At 44.5% G+C, this 18,484-nt stretch overlaps 1 protein-coding gene across 1 annotated transcript in view; it reads left to right on the top strand.

Annotated features, from left to right (window-relative positions):
- Nucleotides 1-3,340: 3,340 nt before the first annotated feature.
- Nucleotides 3,341-18,484, top strand: part of gpc3 (glypican 3) — a gene marked incomplete at both ends in the record, with an annotated part of 49,922 nt that continues 34,778 nt past the window's right edge. Inside the window, 2 exons of the mRNA XM_084469131.1 lie at nucleotides 3,341-3,506; nucleotides 12,816-12,977. Of these exons, the coding sequence (XP_084325257.1) occupies nucleotides 3,341-3,506; nucleotides 12,816-12,977 (328 nt within the window). The remainder of the gene's footprint in view (nucleotides 3,507-12,815; nucleotides 12,978-18,484) is intronic.

The following is an 18,484-nucleotide window of genomic DNA, read 5'->3' as shown; positions in this document are numbered from 1 at the left end:
TTAGATGGAATGCTATGGTTAAAGGGATCAAAGGAGGACTTTTACAATATTGGGACGTCTGCGCTGCATCTCCCCACCCCCACAAAGAGCAAAACAACAAAAAAGATGCTCACACAATTACATGCATGACTCCACTTTTTGTTGGCCAGAAACGGTGGTAAAGAGGCAGCAGAGGATACAACATCTGCGAAGTTAGGTGCGTCGTATTATGGAGGAATCCTGCGTGGGTAATAGTCGTTTCAACCCATTTCCACTGAACCACCAACCCGTCGATGGCTAAGAGGTAGGTCATCTCCACAATACCCTGTTACAATTAGGGTAATTGTTTTGCTTTTTTCGATTGACTAAAGGCTATGGTTTTGGGACTGTTTCCTTGATTTCAACAGCGAATTTGCTAATCAAACAATCACAGTAACCCAACTAGGCGTGTAGTCTTCCGTTTTTGTTATATTGAATTGTAAACCTACCCATAATAGATGAACACGTTCCGAGTCTCGTCGCTATACTATTTAGTTCCAATGACAAACAAATACTCTTATAGGCCTACTACTTTTTATATAATACTTTTTTTCTGTGCGTTCTTTCTATACACACTAATGCTATTATCTCACTCCGTGATTAAAAAAAAAAAAAAATACTACTTTTTCCTTACACAATAGCCAATATAAACATGTTGGCTATTGTTCCGACTTAGCATCTGGCTGACGTATTATTGTCGGCATTCAACTGTATTAGGCCTACTAAGATCAAATGTATCGGGCTCCCATACGAAGGACTTGGTAAGTGACACTCAAGGCGGATGTGGATTATATTGAGCCATTTGTTTAATGGATTGGTTTGAAAAAGTCTCATCAGACCACGTTCGCGCCACTTTTGCGAGGCTTACGTGGATCGCTCTTTACAAGTCACTACCGAGTCCCGATCAATAACATAAAACGATAATGTTCTTGAGTAATGACTTTGGTAGCGGACCTTTAGCGGTAGCGGAGTTTTTTTTTAGTTGAAAGTCAATTTTTTTTAATGTTTTTGTTTTTTTATGTGTGTTGTAGGCCTATCAAACCAACTAATACCTTCATTAAAGTTGTGCACTATCGACGTGAAAGAAGTAAATAAGATCATCGTTTTAACCACATGGTAATGTGGGCATATACTAGGCCTACGCCTATATAGCCTTGCATCATATATCATGCAGGCGCCTGATACGAAGCTGGGCGTCAGTGGTTGTAAAATAGTGTGGACCGCTTAGCGTCTTCCAGATTTATATATTGGGTCATCATAACCAGGTAAAGAGATTTAAGTTTAAATGTGGAGGTGTATTCTCCCAATAGATGATTCATCATTCCAAATGAAAGTGGTTTGTGTCTGTTTTGTTCAAACTATTTCCTCTATTTATTTTGAACCGTATTCAAGTGATTATAAAGACTGATATTCATGCTCCTTTTTTGGTTGTATTGCAGGTGTTCCAGATAAGAAGCAACTGAGGGTTGGAAGTCATTGAAGATCAGCCTCAAAATGTCCGCCAACAAGTCTCTGATGTCTCCATTGTTTGTGATGGCCCCCCAGCTAAGGTGCATCTAGTGTAGTTAGTGAACTTTCCAATTTCTACTGCCCTAGTTGCTCCTTCTGGCTGGGGGCTCGTTCTTCCACAATTGGAGTTTCTTCCAAAATAAAAGCACATTGGGTATCAAGGATCCTCTTTATATCCTCATATTGTTCTCAAAGTGAAAGTAATAAATCGGACCACATGGTATACTTTTACATTACAATCAAATGGCAATCAGTGACCGTTATCTGCAAACATGCAGAAGCCTAAGGAACAACAAATGAACAAAAAATAGATATAAACATATATGTACTAAAGAATATATGTATATTTATATGATAATGACAGTGCCGTGCACAGTAGACCTGGCAGTCCCAAAGTGCTCACAGTGCAGGTAGTAAACACTCATCTACTGCAGTCTGTGCACTTCAAGTATTTCAGGTCGTCTTCTCACATACTTGCTTGTGCTATACGCGTAATGTATGTACTCGGCGTCTTCCCCCGATGGGTCGACAGGGAGTTTTGTTGGATTGCTTTTGGCTGTTCTATGACTTTGCTGTGCAAATCCATGCAAAACTCTCTGTTGCCCAGACATGCGACAACATTACATTTTCCATGCGGTGGATTTGCTCGTAATCGATGGTGCAAGCCTTATGTTGTTGTTACAAAATGTGTTTATAGGCTATTGCCTGCCGTTTTCTTCAGTTTTATTTTGTTTATTTAGTCACGTCTTTTGGTTGGTATACGGCTGTTTGTCTGGCTGTTTTCGGGTGGATGACTTCGCAATTTTAATTCCATTTAAGATCTGACTGAAAATTGCACAGTATCCATCTGTAATCCGCCAGATCTAGCGAACAGCTTGCTTTGCATCCCATGTGTATGCATGTGTGTGTTGTCTGCTGCATTTCATCAATAAACGGGATATTCAACTCTCTCTACTCTCATTTTATAATGGTGGGGGTCTATTGGTGTCTATTCTCTGAATGCAATCTCTCATTGACCACAAGATGGCAGCAGGTTTGTTGTCTTGGCTCTAAACGGGAGCCACAACTGATCCTTCATTTTATTCATAGACGGTATTCCACTCTGAAATTTACATTTTTAGGCAAAGTATAGAAGTGGTACTTCATCATGCAGTGCGATAATAAATTGCCCTAAACTCGAATTGAATTCAAGTGGGAGTATTTTTAAGTTCCCAACCACTTTTATTGAACCATCTCCACGTTTTGTGTTTCTCAATGTTAACGAGGAGCGTCCTCCCTTCCTATTTGTATCCCTTTTTCTAATTTCCATGCGTCCTTTATTCAGCTCCTGTGTGAATGTGGCCTAAATGCTTCCCATTAAGACAACCACCCATAAATCTTAGTGCAATAAATATTTACCGAGCTTATGCATTGTGACCGCAAAGGGTAATGAATCCCGATCGGTTTTGTGTAGGTATATATAGGATTATTATAGGAGAGTTGTAGCCTAAATACGCGCGGTTCCACGCCGTGGTGCGCGCTTATGGGAACGCGCAGAAATATTCTCGGCTCATTTATCTTGGCTAGCAGATGAGTCCGGCTACTGCACACGGAGAGAGGTTCTTAAGTTATCGTTTCTTTGGGATAGCTCCACCAGTAGACATATAAGACCAGAGGTAGGAGTAGATAGCACTATTTGGCTTCGAAAGCGTGAGGATGCTTTACAAAGCAGGATCGAGAGCTGCCGTGACTTATAGCCTGCGTAATTATCTGTAACTTTGGAGATTCGGGAAGTTTATTTCATCCACAGTGTCCTTACTCAACTGTGTGCGCCATGGTTTGCAAAGCGGCACATAGTGCGCTCTTCCTGTGCGTTTTCTTCCAGCTGTTTTACCTGCCCGTCGGACAGTCACCTGTGCTTCCGAACTGCCACGACGTGCGCGCGGCGTTCCAAACCCTGCACCCGGGTTCCAAATGGGTTCCGGAAACTCCAGTGTCAGGTAAATCTCACACCAATTGCATGACCAAATGATTAGACTCAAAAGAAGGCTGTATTGCATAGCCTATATTTCTCCCAGATGTCCATTGTAAAATGAAAAGGCAGCATGCCCCTCAGTGTTATCGAGGTCTGATTATAAATGTTTTCCTAGCAGTTTAGTTTGTTTACATGACGTCTTCACAGAGCTGTTTTTTTGGGGGGAAATCCGGAATCGGAGCTGGGAAAAGATTTGATATAAATTGGAGTTGAGTGCATTAGCACATCCTTATCCCTTCGCCAAGCCAATATCTCCCGAAGAACATTTGTATCAGTAATGTAGGCCTATTATATGAATGCATGAAATGGCTCTGTAATCTATGATGCTATCAATAAATTATGACGTCTGAAATGATATGGCAGTTAACTCGTGAAGACGAGGGATGTAATATATTACCAGGCCTATAGCTTTTATTTTCCATATGATTCCTGGAAGATCTTGAAAGTCTTCAACATAACTCTTTGCTATATTCTTTATATAATCGTACAAACCAGAAAGCAGGTCATATTAAGATTGACATGTCTACAATAAACTGAACATACACGCAACGCAAAATCAATTATAGGACAGTGTTTCTTTCTGTGTTTGATAGTTTTTATCTAACCTAATTCCACTCAAAAATGACGTTTGAGACAATTATCAGACTCGACACAGTTGAGTTAGATTTTCTGTTTCAGTGTCTGACCTCTTAAGTACTGGCAATAAGAGCCATCCCACGCTTATCACACAGTGCTGCTCCCAGCGTTCAAAAGGCAGCTGTTACGTGTAGATTAACTGTTAGACACCAACAAAAAACGAAATATGTCTCAATGTCAACCGGATCAGATTCCTCATAAATAAACCGATTCCACAAATGCCAACAGCCGATCCCTTAATCCACCCATCGTTTGTCAGAGCTTTGATAGTGTACCTCAGATAAGGCATGCTTTAATGTGGGGATTAGCTCCCTCCTGTTGATCTTTCCCTCCCGCTAAAGTGTTGTTTCATCTGATTTCCCTTTTGTGTTTATTATTTGAGTCGGAACTCCAATTAGGATCGTATCGGAGATACCAAAGAAAACCTAAAAATAGTCTTTATTAGGGAACCTACTTTTGGATCAGATGTAAACCCAAGGACTTCATTCTGCAGAAAAGGCCGATTACCATTTCCTAGAGACGGTATCAGGACTCGAGCCTCTGATGGAGTGGAACCGCTATATACATTTATGAGAAATACAGAGAGGGCGAGAATATATTCCAAATAATAATTTACAGATATAAAATCCTACTAAAGGAGTGCGTGTGAATTATTCAAGATCTTCCGAGTTGTGATTGTGACAGAGCAACGGGATCTGTGGTCCGTTCAGAACCTCTGTTGATCTGCAAATCCTGCGTAATTGACAGGCTCACAGAGTCCGTGGCATTGGTTTCTTATCCAAGTATGTAATTTGATCTCTCTCTCTCTCTCTCTCTCTCTCTCTCTCTCTCTCTCTCTCTCTCTCTCTCTCTCTCTCTACTACCTTTCTCGCTCTCTCGACTTATCCAGAGACGGCCGCAAATGTTAATTGGGTGTTTTAATGTCATGTCAGCACAGGAAAGAGCTTCAGGTTAACTGTCGCTTTGCAGCAGTGATGCAACATGCAACCTACCCGTCACCCACCCGCCTCTTTACCGCTTACCACACTAAAAGCGCAACATCAACAGGGTAAATGTACTGTGAAAATAGAGTCGTGCAAACACACATTTTTCAGCGAGATTCAGCGGTATACTGTCTATACCCCTGAGTTGTCGGGAGACAAAGAGAAGAGAGTGCTTGTTCAATAAACAACAGTATTTCAGGTGAAATATAAGAGTTTTCACACACACACACACACACACACACACACACACACACACACACACACACACACACACACACAGTTTAGATACTTTATCCAATTCCACATTACAAGTAAATTTTCATTAGGAATCACATTTTTTGGATGATCAGACAGATTAAAACAGATCAGCACATTGTTGTGTATGATACAATCTCAGGGGTACAGAAAACATCTCCTTTTCCAAATAACACACACACACAGACACACACAGACGCACACACACACACACACACACACACACACACACACACACACACACACACACACAGAAACTCTTTTTGCAACCATATTGACGGTAGTATTGTGAAAGCTAGTGAATCCTACAGAGCTCCTCTCCTCCAAAGTCAAACTGTATGTCTCCTGCAGCCCGGGGGCGTCCAGCAGCTGTCTGTCAGGAAAAAAACCCAACATAAACAACACCTGACCGAGGGGTAATATTCAACTATGCAGATTGTCTCAGTCTGGTGCCACCCAGACTAGCACCATGATGCCCACCTTGTGTCGCTCATCAGAGAGACCGAAGTGGTGTTGGTACAGGTGCAACACACCATGTTCTGGATCCTCACAGTCAGACCATTCTTGGCTGCCGGGCAATTTTTTCTGTATTGTACCGTTGTCGTTCGAAAAAACGAAATGTAATATTTTTTCATGGAAAGGGACATTTTATTTGAGGTTTGAACAGATTTTGATCTTGAATCTTGATAATCTTTAACCTTTATCTCAACTGCATCACCAACATCGATTGATGCCTACACAAAAGGTAGACTGTTATGTGAACAGACAAGGAATGGCAATATATAGAAAGTTATTCTGGTGATATTCCTGTGTAAGAACGCTTTTTCTGTCAACCAGTGTTAGCTTACTGGTTATCGTTGATTTGTTTATTACTGACCGTGTTTTTCCATACATACGTGAGTGCGTACACACGCATACACGTGTGTGCGTGTGAGGTAATATATGGACGTATCATGTGGGGGAGTTGACTGAGTCAAAGATGGCCGCAGCAGAACTCAAATTGAGCAGAATGCAGAGCCTTCAGGGGGGAAGCACACCAACAAGCTCAAGTTATTTTAGTTTTATGGTTTTTACACCGAAATATTATTCTGAAAAGACTCAGGACTGCAGGCTCCTGACGTTTGAGGATTATAAAGAGCGTGAGATGAAACCGTGGCAGTGGGAGTCGTACGTTTCTAGTGTTTTTCCAACGAGGCGCTTGGCTTTTATGTCTCCATGTGCAGATCGCTATCGCTGTTTCCTGATATATACCAGAGGCAGCGTTAACGCACAGAGAACAACACAGCCCAGAACCACAACCCAGGGGTTCCAGTGTTTCGTTTAGTGTCAGTAACGTGAACCTTTTCTTTCTTTTGTGTCATTTTTTCTTGTGTTTTAGAGCGGTAATATTTGCCTGGCCCGGGAAATTATGCTGAATTTATGCTAGATTTTTTGTCTTTGTCTCTGAAAAGAAGGCCTGCTATTTTTACTTGCAAGCAGTTGTTTCAGGGTTCTTATAAGACAAAAGCCCTCCAGCCTCCCATCCGTCAATAACTAGAGTTAGTGAGGGGGAGGGGGTCAGGTCGGCATGGCGATGAGTACCTCTGGACCTCCCCCCCCCACCTTTGTCTGGTTGAGACAAAACCGTCCTCTAGCATTGTCCAGAGGTACTCCTTTGGGGAGATATAACCGTATCTGTTGTTATTATTTCTCGACACACGAAAGCACGAATGGTCGTATGAGGTTGAACTTTGGTTGAGGAAGCTCTGGATGTGTGTTTGGATTCTAGTCTGCTCCTTTAGATCTTTCTGCTTGCTCTTGTCGCTGTCGCCCGTCTATGTTTTCACTCATTCAGGTGCGTACTACGTGACCGGCTTTTAGATTAGTAGTTTTTCATGATGAGAAGAAAGTGAGAGAAAGTAACAGATTGGAAGAGCAGAGCTTAGCACAATTACAAATCGTGTCAGCGGATAATACAACAATTCTTATATCGGCCGTGAAAATGTGTGATCATGATTTAACTCACAGTTATTTTCTCTGCAGAGGGTCTTGTTGGTTTGGGGTTCTGCCTTTGCCCTGGAGTGAGTACCAGGGATCCCTGCACGGCTCGACTCGACACAAATAGCTGCTGTATAATTTATACTTCTAACAGCCTTTACCATCGTCTATATCTTAACACAACTTGTTTTTCTTGCTGTGGTCCCCATCTCCCCATCATTAAACTTGCATAGAGAACTTGCAAAGTGAGGACTTTCTAATTGGTGCTAGCGAACGAGGCTTGGCCCCGTTCCCCTGGTTCGGGCTTCTCTGCGCTTGTTATAGATGAGAAGAGGGACCGTGGCTTGGCAGTGTACTCAAACTCCCATGAGCCTCTGCTTGGAACAACCACTCCCCTCCTGGGGGAAACACAGAAATGTATGGTTTGAGTTCTTCTGGGGGTCTCTGTTCAAAATAATATATTGTGCCAGTGCCAGCCATTCAATAGTATTTGGCGCATTGACACTTTGACTCGAATGAAAAAAAGCGATTGTCAGTCATTGAGTATTGACCCCAAACTGCCTAACAATTAGCGGGCATCACCGTGACCTGGAATTGTTCACCATGGAAAATTACCATGTAGATAGGCTGCGGTTCGGGACAACGTGCCGTTGCCTAACTTGACTCAATGAACTCGCGATCACGATACCATGAAGAGAGCGTGATGTCCAACAATAAAAGTACAGTGGAAATACACCCGCACACCCCCCCACATCTCTCTCTCTCCATGAAGGAGAAGAGGAGAATCGATATGTGTCATTACACGAGTAAAAGTACAACGCATCGCTAGCATGGCTCGAAGCAAAGGGCGGCACCAGGGAAAGAAACTGGTGCCTTGGTCAAGGGCACTGGCAGGAGTATTTACCCAACAGGTTTGTCTTATTAGGGGTGGGAATCTCTTGGCACCTCACGATTTGATTTGATTTCGATTCAGAGGTTTTTTATGTACATTTCTATGCGTGATTTTCAAATACATATATAAACATCTGAGTTTGCTGCTCAGAGTTTTTCTTTTGTGATGATCATTAAAGGCAATCAACAGATGAATTACCTTGTCTCATATTTTATATTAGATAAAGTCGGTTCCCTGCGCAGAGAACATGCAGGCAGAAAGTTTTCTGTAGTGCTCTGCAGCAGGCAGAGCGCTTTGTTTAAATTAAAATTCAGATTATTAACTTATTTGCATCAAGACAGAATCATTCTAGAGAGAATTGCGATGCATTAAAGAATCGATTATTTTTCCCACCCATATGTCTTATGGTGTGGGGGGGGGGGGGGGGGGAGGTAAACCAAAGCACCCTGAGGAAACCCACGTGAATATGGGGAGAACTACTTGCTCTCTCTCTCTTGCTCTCTCTCTCTCTGCCTTGTGGCAATTAGCCTGGAGGTGTGTGAGGGAAGGCAAGCTCAGAGGAGATGACAAGGTGTGCCCGGGAGAAGATAGAGGAGGGAAGGTAAAGGTTGGTAAAGAAAATGCACAGGAGCTAGGAGCACTTTTCCCAAGTGGTTTGACTGTCGGTAGGAAGGCTCTATTTAGAGTGCGTGTTTCTCTGTGTGACAGAGAGTGTAGGTGTGTGTGTGTGTGTGTGTGTGTGTGTGTGAGAGAAGGCCTATGTGCGTATGTGTGAAACTCTGGGGGATTTCGCATCACGATGGATCTTTTGCTTATTCCTTCCCCAGCGCCGAAATTCTGTAATGAAATACATTCATCATACGCAAAAAGGGACACAGACAGATGAAACTGTCGGATTTGAGGGAGATAATTGCCAACGCCGCGTCTGAGCTCTCTGCTCATACCAAGGTGGTATTGACAGCTTAATAATTTCAACCCTTGCAGACAGAAATTAGCTTGATGTTATCTACCAGGGCTCAGGGTTGGCATTGATTTAAACAAACTAAGCCTGTCAATAGAAATACATATGGCGGTGTGTGACAGTTTTATTGCTTTTCTTTTTCCATTGCACAGAAGTTCAGGCGACTCCGTGGCAGTGGGGTTGGAGGCTGTTCACCATATAATTTCTAATAATTGATATAAAAAAAACATTCTGCAAAGTACGACCTGCCATGGTGAAGGTCTATGTATTCCGTCACGTGAAAGTGAAAAAAGCTGGTGCATTAAAAATGTTCACCAGGTGAAAAACTATTCAGCCTTACTAACGTTCAGTCCTGGAGATCTTTGAATAGACGGAAACGTTGTACTTGAACATAGGTGTACGTGGAGAACGTGTGCAGCCGTTTCACCTTATCTCGTCTGACTGAGTGTCCAAGCTTAGCATCTGATGCAGCATCACTTCCCCCGCCGTAACATGGCCTGTCACGGCCTGGGGCCCTGAAACCAATGCCTAGCCGTCTGTTATCTTTACCCACTTATGTCTGGTCCGGTCCCGGGAGACTGGAGGCACAACTGACTCACCGGGATGCACATGGGACTCCAATCCACCTCACACACACACACACACACTCTAACGTACCTACCACAACAAGGAATTGAACTCGGGTCTCTGGAGCTATGCGGTGAAACAGCGTTTTAAAAGGGGCCATTCCGTGCCTTCCCAGAAGTGTGTTATTCGCCCGTCGACACAGTAATCCCACAGCCTCATGTCAAGTCAACGTTTTTCGTTTTGGATTTTTCTTTCGGAAGCAAATAGAACAATGGAAAATAAATATCTTTCCCTCCCAGTGTCTTGATGGATTTATTTGGACCTCTTTAGCAGCATGCGCCTCCTTCCGACACACAAACCCACACACCAACACACACCAACACACCAACACGTGCAGACCCCCAGCATGTTCCTATGTGAATAAGTTGATAGAATCTCTTGACATTTGTTTACGGAGCCATCAATCAGATCGCACGTCACTTAAGCACCCCTCAGCTCCATCATTTAGTCGAGGAGACAGCCCGCCCTCTACAGAATGCTACTCCATCTCCTACTTGATGCATCAAACGGAGAGAGGGAAAACTTCTCCAGGAGGAGAGAGATACACAGAGAGAGAGAGATGAGGGGGGGTCTTCGGTTGAGTTTTGTGTTGTTATTAAGAAAACACTTTATTGATCCCCAGGTGGGTAAATTTGTTGTTGTTGTTCCTTTGTGTTTAACCATTCTTTGTGCCCCATTTATTTCTCAGAAGGTTTTGTCTGTGTGCCAGTTGAGATGAAAATGGAGGGGATTGTGGAACTAATTTCTGAGGTTTTTTTGTTGTTTGGAGACAGTTTCTTAATTTATCCTCTCTCTGACACTTTCTACGTTTGCAACTGTTTTAGAGACGTGGGATTACACTTTTATGCTATTGCTTAGCAACCCGTGTTCCATCGTTATGCCACACAATATGCATACCAACCACATAATGCAAAAAGTTTTCGTCGGTTATCGTGCCTCTTGCCTGGTCTTAATAGTTTTCCTTTTTAATTAATTTTCTCCAGGGCACCATCTCTTTCATGCAGACATGTCAGTGTAGGTTCCCATGTCAGTGTCCCTGTTGCTTGCTTATAATATTATTTTGGCTTACATGTGCAAACGTACACATTTCCAAGGATTTCTTTGCTTTATTTTTTTCTCATTCAGTTATTTCAAGCGTACCCAAGGTAACTGTCCATGTGAATCTATTTGGTTTAGAATTGACAGCAAGTGTGTGTCTCCTCGTAGTGATTTCCTAACCCTCACTTTAAAAAAAGAAAATGTTTTTGATCTATGGTTCAGGAAGGCGCAGAGCAGGGGAACGGTTTCTATTGACCATGCTGATGTTTGATGAAAAACATCACAACCCCGGCATATTGCTTTCAGTCGTCTTCACGTTCTATCAAGGTCTTTGAAAGCAAACGCTGAGAATATTTTGGAAAAGCCATGCAGACGTTGGAATGGTTTGTACTACGATACACAGGGTCTCTATGTCCGGGGACGCAGCAGGGAGAGCTGTTGTTATATTGCATGTTATATTTAGTAACAGTGAGTCAACAACATTTTCCACAACACGTTCTTCGTGACCACTCCAAAGCACATCCCATTGTCACTCAAATTCAAACACGTACGCACACACATTCACACACACCTTCATACATATTCATACCCAGTGGAAATAATAGCTGTAAGCCTAGCCAAGCCTAGCCAATCTAGTAAGCAGCTAGTATCAATGGACATGAACATATGTTTTGATCTTCATGAATCTAAGATGACTGTTACACCCCACCTCTAGTTGGCCCTACTGGGGCCAACAACAAACCAGCCTTGACCCCAAATAGATTGAAGATTCAAGAAGCTTTATTTATCCCGAGGGAAATTGCTGTGCAACAGTTGCGATATAAAGTGGAGAAGTAATACAAGAAAATAAAACAAGTAACAAAATACAACAAAGTGCAAAGCACAATAGGATAAAAAGCACAGTAGCGTAAAGACTAACATAAAAGACTAACATAAAATAAAGTACAAAATATGAAAGAACACCTTTTTAAAAGTACCCAACCAGTGGGATTTATTCACATAAACATGTGAAGAGGACATGACATTAAGACACACAACAAAGTCCAAATCATAAAGACAAGACGAATCACAGAGAGGTGGCACGACCAGCCAAGCAGTCCCATGACCAAAAGTTCTCGCCATGGGAACGGGAATCGGGGGGCTTTAAACTCCAGTCTTGACGAGCGCTCCAGGTGCTGCTAATCAGCGCCACTGATGCAGCACACCTGAGCATGGGCAGAGACATGAGAACAGGGACACACACTACTGGGAACACGACCACACCGGAAACACATACAGCCGTGACGGTGACTATGACAATATCATAATAGAATGTTGTAAATGGATATTTAACAATTATTTGCCGAAGGCTCCGTCAATAATGGGGAATAGCCCCCCAGACCGAAGGTCGAGGGGGTCTATTCCCCATTATTCACGGAGCCTGAGGTGAATAATTGTTTGAGTATATTCTACACGTGAACACTCCAAAAATAAACAAGATAACACTTTTTGCCCAATATTGCCCAATATCCTGAGATAGCGAACACGTGTAGCATATACTAAGTAAGTATATAGATGGATATATTTATATATCCATCCATTTATTATATGAGTATATTCGACTTGCTCACCGTGTTGAAACATTGACTCAATCAGTACAGTGTAATACCCACAGAACCACAGAACCGGACCGCACTGAATTAAAAACGTTAACATCCACTCAATTACAGAGGAATGTCACTTGTATTAACCCTATCATACCCCATCATCACAACTTCCATCAATATGGCGAATACAGTAGTATAGCCTAGTCGTGAATATGCCTTTTACCAACTAAAAGTAGTCAGCCTGAAGGACATGGCTGCATCTCTCGCTGTCCTCTGATCCTGGCTTCCCTGTTGTGTTTGGGCCCTCGCTGGCTGGCAGGTGTGGACCTGCAGGTGTGCCAAACCAAAGGGCCGACCTGCTGTTCCAAGAAGATGGAGGAGCGCTACCTGCTAGCCGCCCGCCACAACATGGAGTCAGGCCTGCAGGCTGTCAGCGCCCAGCTCAAACGCCTCATCATCCAAAACGCTGCCATATTCCAGGGTAAGGAAATCCATGTTTCTTCCATCCTCGTGTGTGTGTGTGTGTGTGTCTCTGTCTCTGTCTGACCACTCTATAGCGTAGACAGATTTCTCTATTCAGGAATCCATAATATTTTACGGGAAAAGCTTTACTTTCGTTGAAAATAATATTTCCATTGTGATGTATTTGAAAGCCCAAGGCTATCTTATTTTTCTGTTGTTGGCATTGGAAAGCAGGAGGTTTTATAAGGTCATGTGTTGTCCTTGTATTTTGTATTTCCCTTTTGTTTACAGTGTCCTTGTTAAAGAAAATTTTAAAAAGAGCTCATGTGTGTCTGGCAGACGTGTTGAGGTTCAGGCGGGCTTCACACGACAACGCTCCCGGGTGAAACCAACAAAATATTTTATCAGATGTGCCTTTCGTTTAGACGATGAAAGCGTTTTCGGGGCATAAAAAACGCAAAAAAATTAACCCACCCTCCAGAGTGGAAATCTTAAAAACGCTCCACCGTTTCTGCGTTTCCGTCTGAAGGGTTAACAACGCAAAAGTGTGCTCTGAGCTTCTCACGCTGGCTCTCGTCCCGTACGTGTTTACGTCACGTCCATTTGCAGTACAGGAAAACCACAACAAACATGTCGGATTTCACACACTTTTGCGTCACCGTATGCATGCAGATTTCCACCCAAAGACGCTCGTCTAAACACAGAATGAAAAGTGGGAACGCCAGACTCGTCTGGAAAGGTTGGGAGCTATCGTGAACCGTTGGAACATGGAAATGAGATCCCTGATACTTGAATCCAAGCTTTAGGAACCAACCTCTAACTATGAACACAGACAATCTCTGGTCCTTCTTCGCAACAGAGATAAGGAATATATTCCATTGTCTTTGCAGCCTTGGACTCATAGCTTATTAGGCCCGTGCATATCTCTGTCTGGTCGATGGGTTCTGGATCCTGGCGGGCCGGCTTTGGACTCACCAGCCATAACCCCTGAGTTATGACACACCAAGCGTACACGCCAATTAGAGCTTGAGGTTATAAAGAGGGCCCGCGCCCGCGTGCTTGACTTAGTTGTTGTATGCTAACCATGTTAGACAGTCCCACCGCTGTGGTTTGACTGCACTCTCCCTACCCGCGGGTCAATGCTAATTACCTTAGCATAGAGCTCGGGAGAATTCTGCCCCATAAGCCCATTGGACTCCCTTTTAACATCCTGCTCTTATCTGTTGTTTCTCATTCATTTACATTGTTTTCTCTGTGTGTGTGTGGGTGTGTGTGTGTGTGTCTCTCGGTTTCTCCGTCTCTTTCTCTGTCTGGTATTTTTTCGTGCTACTTGGCTTGACTTTATTGCTACTGTTTGACTCGCTCTCTCTCTCGCTCTCTCTCTATCTCTTGCTGTCGCTCTCTCTCTCTCTCTCTCTCTCTCTCTCTCTCTCTCTCTCTCTCTCTCTCTCTCTCTCTGCTCTTCTGTCTCCTATTGGGATTTGAGTGCTTGCCTTGTTTGCAATCATCTGTTCTCTTTTCTGTCTCTCGTTATTCCGTAGTATTCTCCTCTTCCAGGGATCAAAGGGCTTCCCCTCGTCACACTCGTCTATCTCCCATCTCGGTGTGCTCTCTCTATCCCCCCCCTCCTTCTCTCTCTCTCTCTGTCTCTCTCCATCTCCACCTGCCTTTCTTCTCTTTCCCCAGACTACGCTAGAGGTTGAGCCCCTTTGAAGTCAACTTTGCCAAACAAAAGAAAAACGAATGGCTTTTCTCGTCTCCGCGTTTTCTCCGCGTCTTCCAAATAATCACGCGACGCGTCTCCGTTTGTGTCAGAGCTCTCTACTCTCCGATCAATACCAGCAACTAGTTGGGCACTCAACGATTCCTAATAACGGCGATCAGCTTCTGCCTTCGATGTTTTGAATGCCATTTGGCAAGCTAATGAGCCCTAGCCCGCTGAGCTATTTGCCATGTAGCTGGGGAAGACGCATATGAGCGAAATACGTAATGGATAAAATGCAGCTCGCGGTGATGTATTAGCGACTGGCAGATATTCTTCATCTCGATTCACATTAGCGAAGATTCCCTCCAATCTGTTCCCTCCCCATTAGAGGTAGTCGCTCACCAAACGCCGCGATGCTATCAATTTAACTCGGAAATTAGAATCCCTTAACCTGCGCTCAATGCTAATATTCAGTCTAATCTGTCGAACCGAGAAGCTCAATTGCATGCTGGGAATTGAACCCAGAGAGAGAGAGAGAGAGAGAGAGAGAGAGAGAGAGAGAGAGAGAGAGAGAGAGAGAGAGAGAGAGAGAGAGAGAGAGAGAGAGAGAGAGAGAGAGAGAGAGAGAGAGAGAGAGAGAGAGAGAGAGAGAGAGAGAGAGAGAGAGAGAGATTTCTGATGGGTATATTAGAATGTGTTGCTGGATCTAGGGCCTGGTAGGTGATGAGACGCTGTGTTCCTCGATAGACACAGCGCTGCTTGAAGGAGATGGCAGTGAAAGTGTCTGAGATGGCCACACACACACACACACACACACAGCTTCCCCCAGCTTCACCGAAGCTCGGAGAGGGACATACTTTGTGACTCAGCGTGTGTCCTAAGGTGGCGCCCGGGAACCGAGACGATAATTGTGTATGCCCTCGTCTCTATTTTCTACCCAACCCCCCCTCCCCCCCCCTCCCCCCCCCCTCCCCCACCCCCAAAAACGCTATGAAAAACATTTCATGTCCTCCTCTGGAGTCCCTAGCTGCAGTGGCATGAGTCTGATGCAGGCCCGAGCCACGTCGTGGCCGATGTGTTCAGCGCAACGCCGGCTCCCCAGAAGAGAGTCATCCTGATCCTGAGAGTAGTTGTAATTATGTCCGGCTATTGTTGTTTGGTACTGTGTAATGATTCAGCACAACACAAGGCAACGAGCTGCATGGAAATCTGTATTGTTAACTATGCCGCTATCAAAGTCTTTTTTTTCCCGTTTTTTTTTTTTCTGCTTTCGCACGCCTTCGTTGAGTTATCGGTCCTTCTTTCACAAGTATAATTATGCAGCGTGTCTGAAAACATGTTTGCCAGTACCATGCCAAGATTTCCTTTTTAATATTCATTTAATATTAATTCCTCATGGATACATCTTTTGGGCTTTCATTGCTTTGCCCAAATAAGAATCTTTATTTGGATCAATCATCTTATTTACATAAATATCTGTGCCCTCCCGCGGTGTGCCTTGCTCCTACGCGTATGGTAAATATAAACGAGCCTAGCTTAGCGCCTTGCCACTGAGCGCATCGTCTCCTCCAGTGACGCGACGGAGGGAAGAGCGTGTTGGCGGTGTCTCCCGGGAGGGGATCCGGGTCCAGGGGCTCATGTACGACAGCCCTCATCAAACGACCATGTCTTGGCTGTCGTGCCACAGACAATGGACTGCTTATCTGTCTCCTCCTCCTCCTCCTCCTCTGCATCACACCCTGCTGCTCTCTCAGCCCCCCCCCCCCCCTCCCCCCCTTTTGGGACTCACGAAACAAGCGCACCTCGAAGGAAAACCCAGAACAGTGCGGAAGAAACCCAGAAGAGTATGCTTGATTAATAAACATGAGTGTGCAGAGTGACTCCACTTTGTAAAGGTCCAAAACGCCAGCAGCCAAGCACGAGACGGTGGACACTTTTTTATCGGTTTGCTTGTTCAGATATCAGCCAGTCTCTGTGATATCTACTTATTTCCCAGCTGCTCTCTCGCTATCAAACAAAAAACAAAAAAGGAAAGAAAAGTGGGGCAGCCAGTCATGGAATGACTCAATGAGTCCATGGAAGAGCCTCACAGTGGGGCGTTGGAACACAGGTCTGTCGTGGACTACTTTCATGCGGCATGAAGGATCTTTGGCGCCGTGGTTTCACCCGCCGCTGCAACGGGGCAGGGGAGCACATGCTCTTTACCCAGAACGCCCTCACTTGGGGCGAAAGAAGGCTTTGTAAATTATAGCAATCGTTTTTTTTTTTGAGCTTGAGAAGACGCCTCAGTCTTCCTTTTTTTTAATGTAATATAAAGACGGAAGGGCCACCTGGGTGTGTTTCTCAGACCAACAGGCTGAATATTCATGAGGACAGACGCGTTGGCGCTGTCACAGTGCGCCGTAATTAAACGGTTTGCTGCGAAAAAGCGTGAATAAATCTTCCCTTTTGTGCCCTTGAGTTTTCTCATACCTCACTCCCCGGTGTGCCAAAAGAGAAAAAAGTGCATCTCATTAAATAAAAAAATAAAAAAAATGCAACTGCTGACTTCTCCCCTTCTTTGAGGCGGCTTTTAATTACTCTCTGTGTATTAGGAATTACAATGACAGGCCCCGTGGCCCCTGTGTGTGTGTGTGTGTGTGTGTGTGTGTGTGTGTGTGTGTGTGTGTGTGTGTGTGTGTGTGTGTGTGTGTGTGTGTGTGTGTGTGTGTGTGTGTGTGTGTGTGTGTGTGTGTGTGTGTGAGAGAGTGAGTGACTTTGACGATGCTTTTGCCCTCGTTGGTTGTCCGATAGTGCTGAATGGACAATTCGTGTTGTCGTAGTAACCCAAAGGAGATGTGACAGGGTGAGGAGGAGGAGGAGGAGAGAGATGCGGTACCCGGGCAGGGCCAGCGAGGCCTCTCCATCCATCATCTGCTAATCAAAGTCGGAGCTCCCTGTCCTCCTCATCCCTCCACCGCCTGCTGCTCGTTAGGTGGGCCGTTCCGTCTGAAGCACTCCGAGCGCCCGGACGGAGCGTGCCTCTATTTCACTTTATCTCTCCTTTCTCTCATTTCCCTCCATCCTTCACTCTTGCTAGAACACCCCCCATTTTGTCTCCTTCCATCCATCTCTCTTGCGCGCTCTCTCTCGCGCTCTCTCTCACTCTCTCTCTCGCGCTCTCTCTCGCTCTCTCTCGCGCGCTCTCTCTCGCACTCTCTCTCGCTCTCTCTCTCGCTCTCTCTCTCGCGCTCTCTGTTCGCTCCATCTTTCAGTCTGTCTATAGCCCCGGCTCGTCTTCTGGTTAAACTTTCTCTCAGTAACCCAACCGGAGTGAGACCCAGTGTGGCATGTGCTGGCTGACAGCCATCCCAACTTGTTTACCGGCAGCCCGGGGCTAATCCAATAACTTAATGATGGCTACGTAGTCGCCACGTGCTACGTCCCACAAGCTCTGCGGAGCAGCACTCACCACTGCAGAACCTCTTCATCATAAACGCGTGATTCACTTTTTCCCCGTACTCTTGTTAACGTCGATTGTGCTGCGGTACACTTCAGGACCCCGCTGGGGGCAGATTGATGCTTAATGACTCCGTTGAGTCAAACTTCCGTGCCTCAAAATCGAGCATCTGTTTTTTTTTTTTTGGTTTGTTTTTCTCAGTGTTTGAGCGATCTGATGTTTGTGTTGTGTTGTGTGTTTGTTCTTATTCAAGGAACGTACCGATATTTTTATCTGAGAGTATAGAAGTGACATCAAGTGTATGTGTAAATAGTGTGTAGTGTAAATAACGGGCAGTGAGATGCACCTGCTTTTGCCCCTGCTCCTCCTAGACACCTCTGTG

The sequence above is a fragment of the Micromesistius poutassou genome (assembly GCF_964030765.1).
Source record: "Micromesistius poutassou genome assembly, chromosome: 6".
Classification (NCBI taxonomy): Eukaryota; Metazoa; Chordata; class Actinopteri; order Gadiformes; family Gadidae; genus Micromesistius; species Micromesistius poutassou.
Note: the sequence above shows the minus strand (reverse complement) of the source record. Positions and strands in the feature narration are given on the sequence as shown.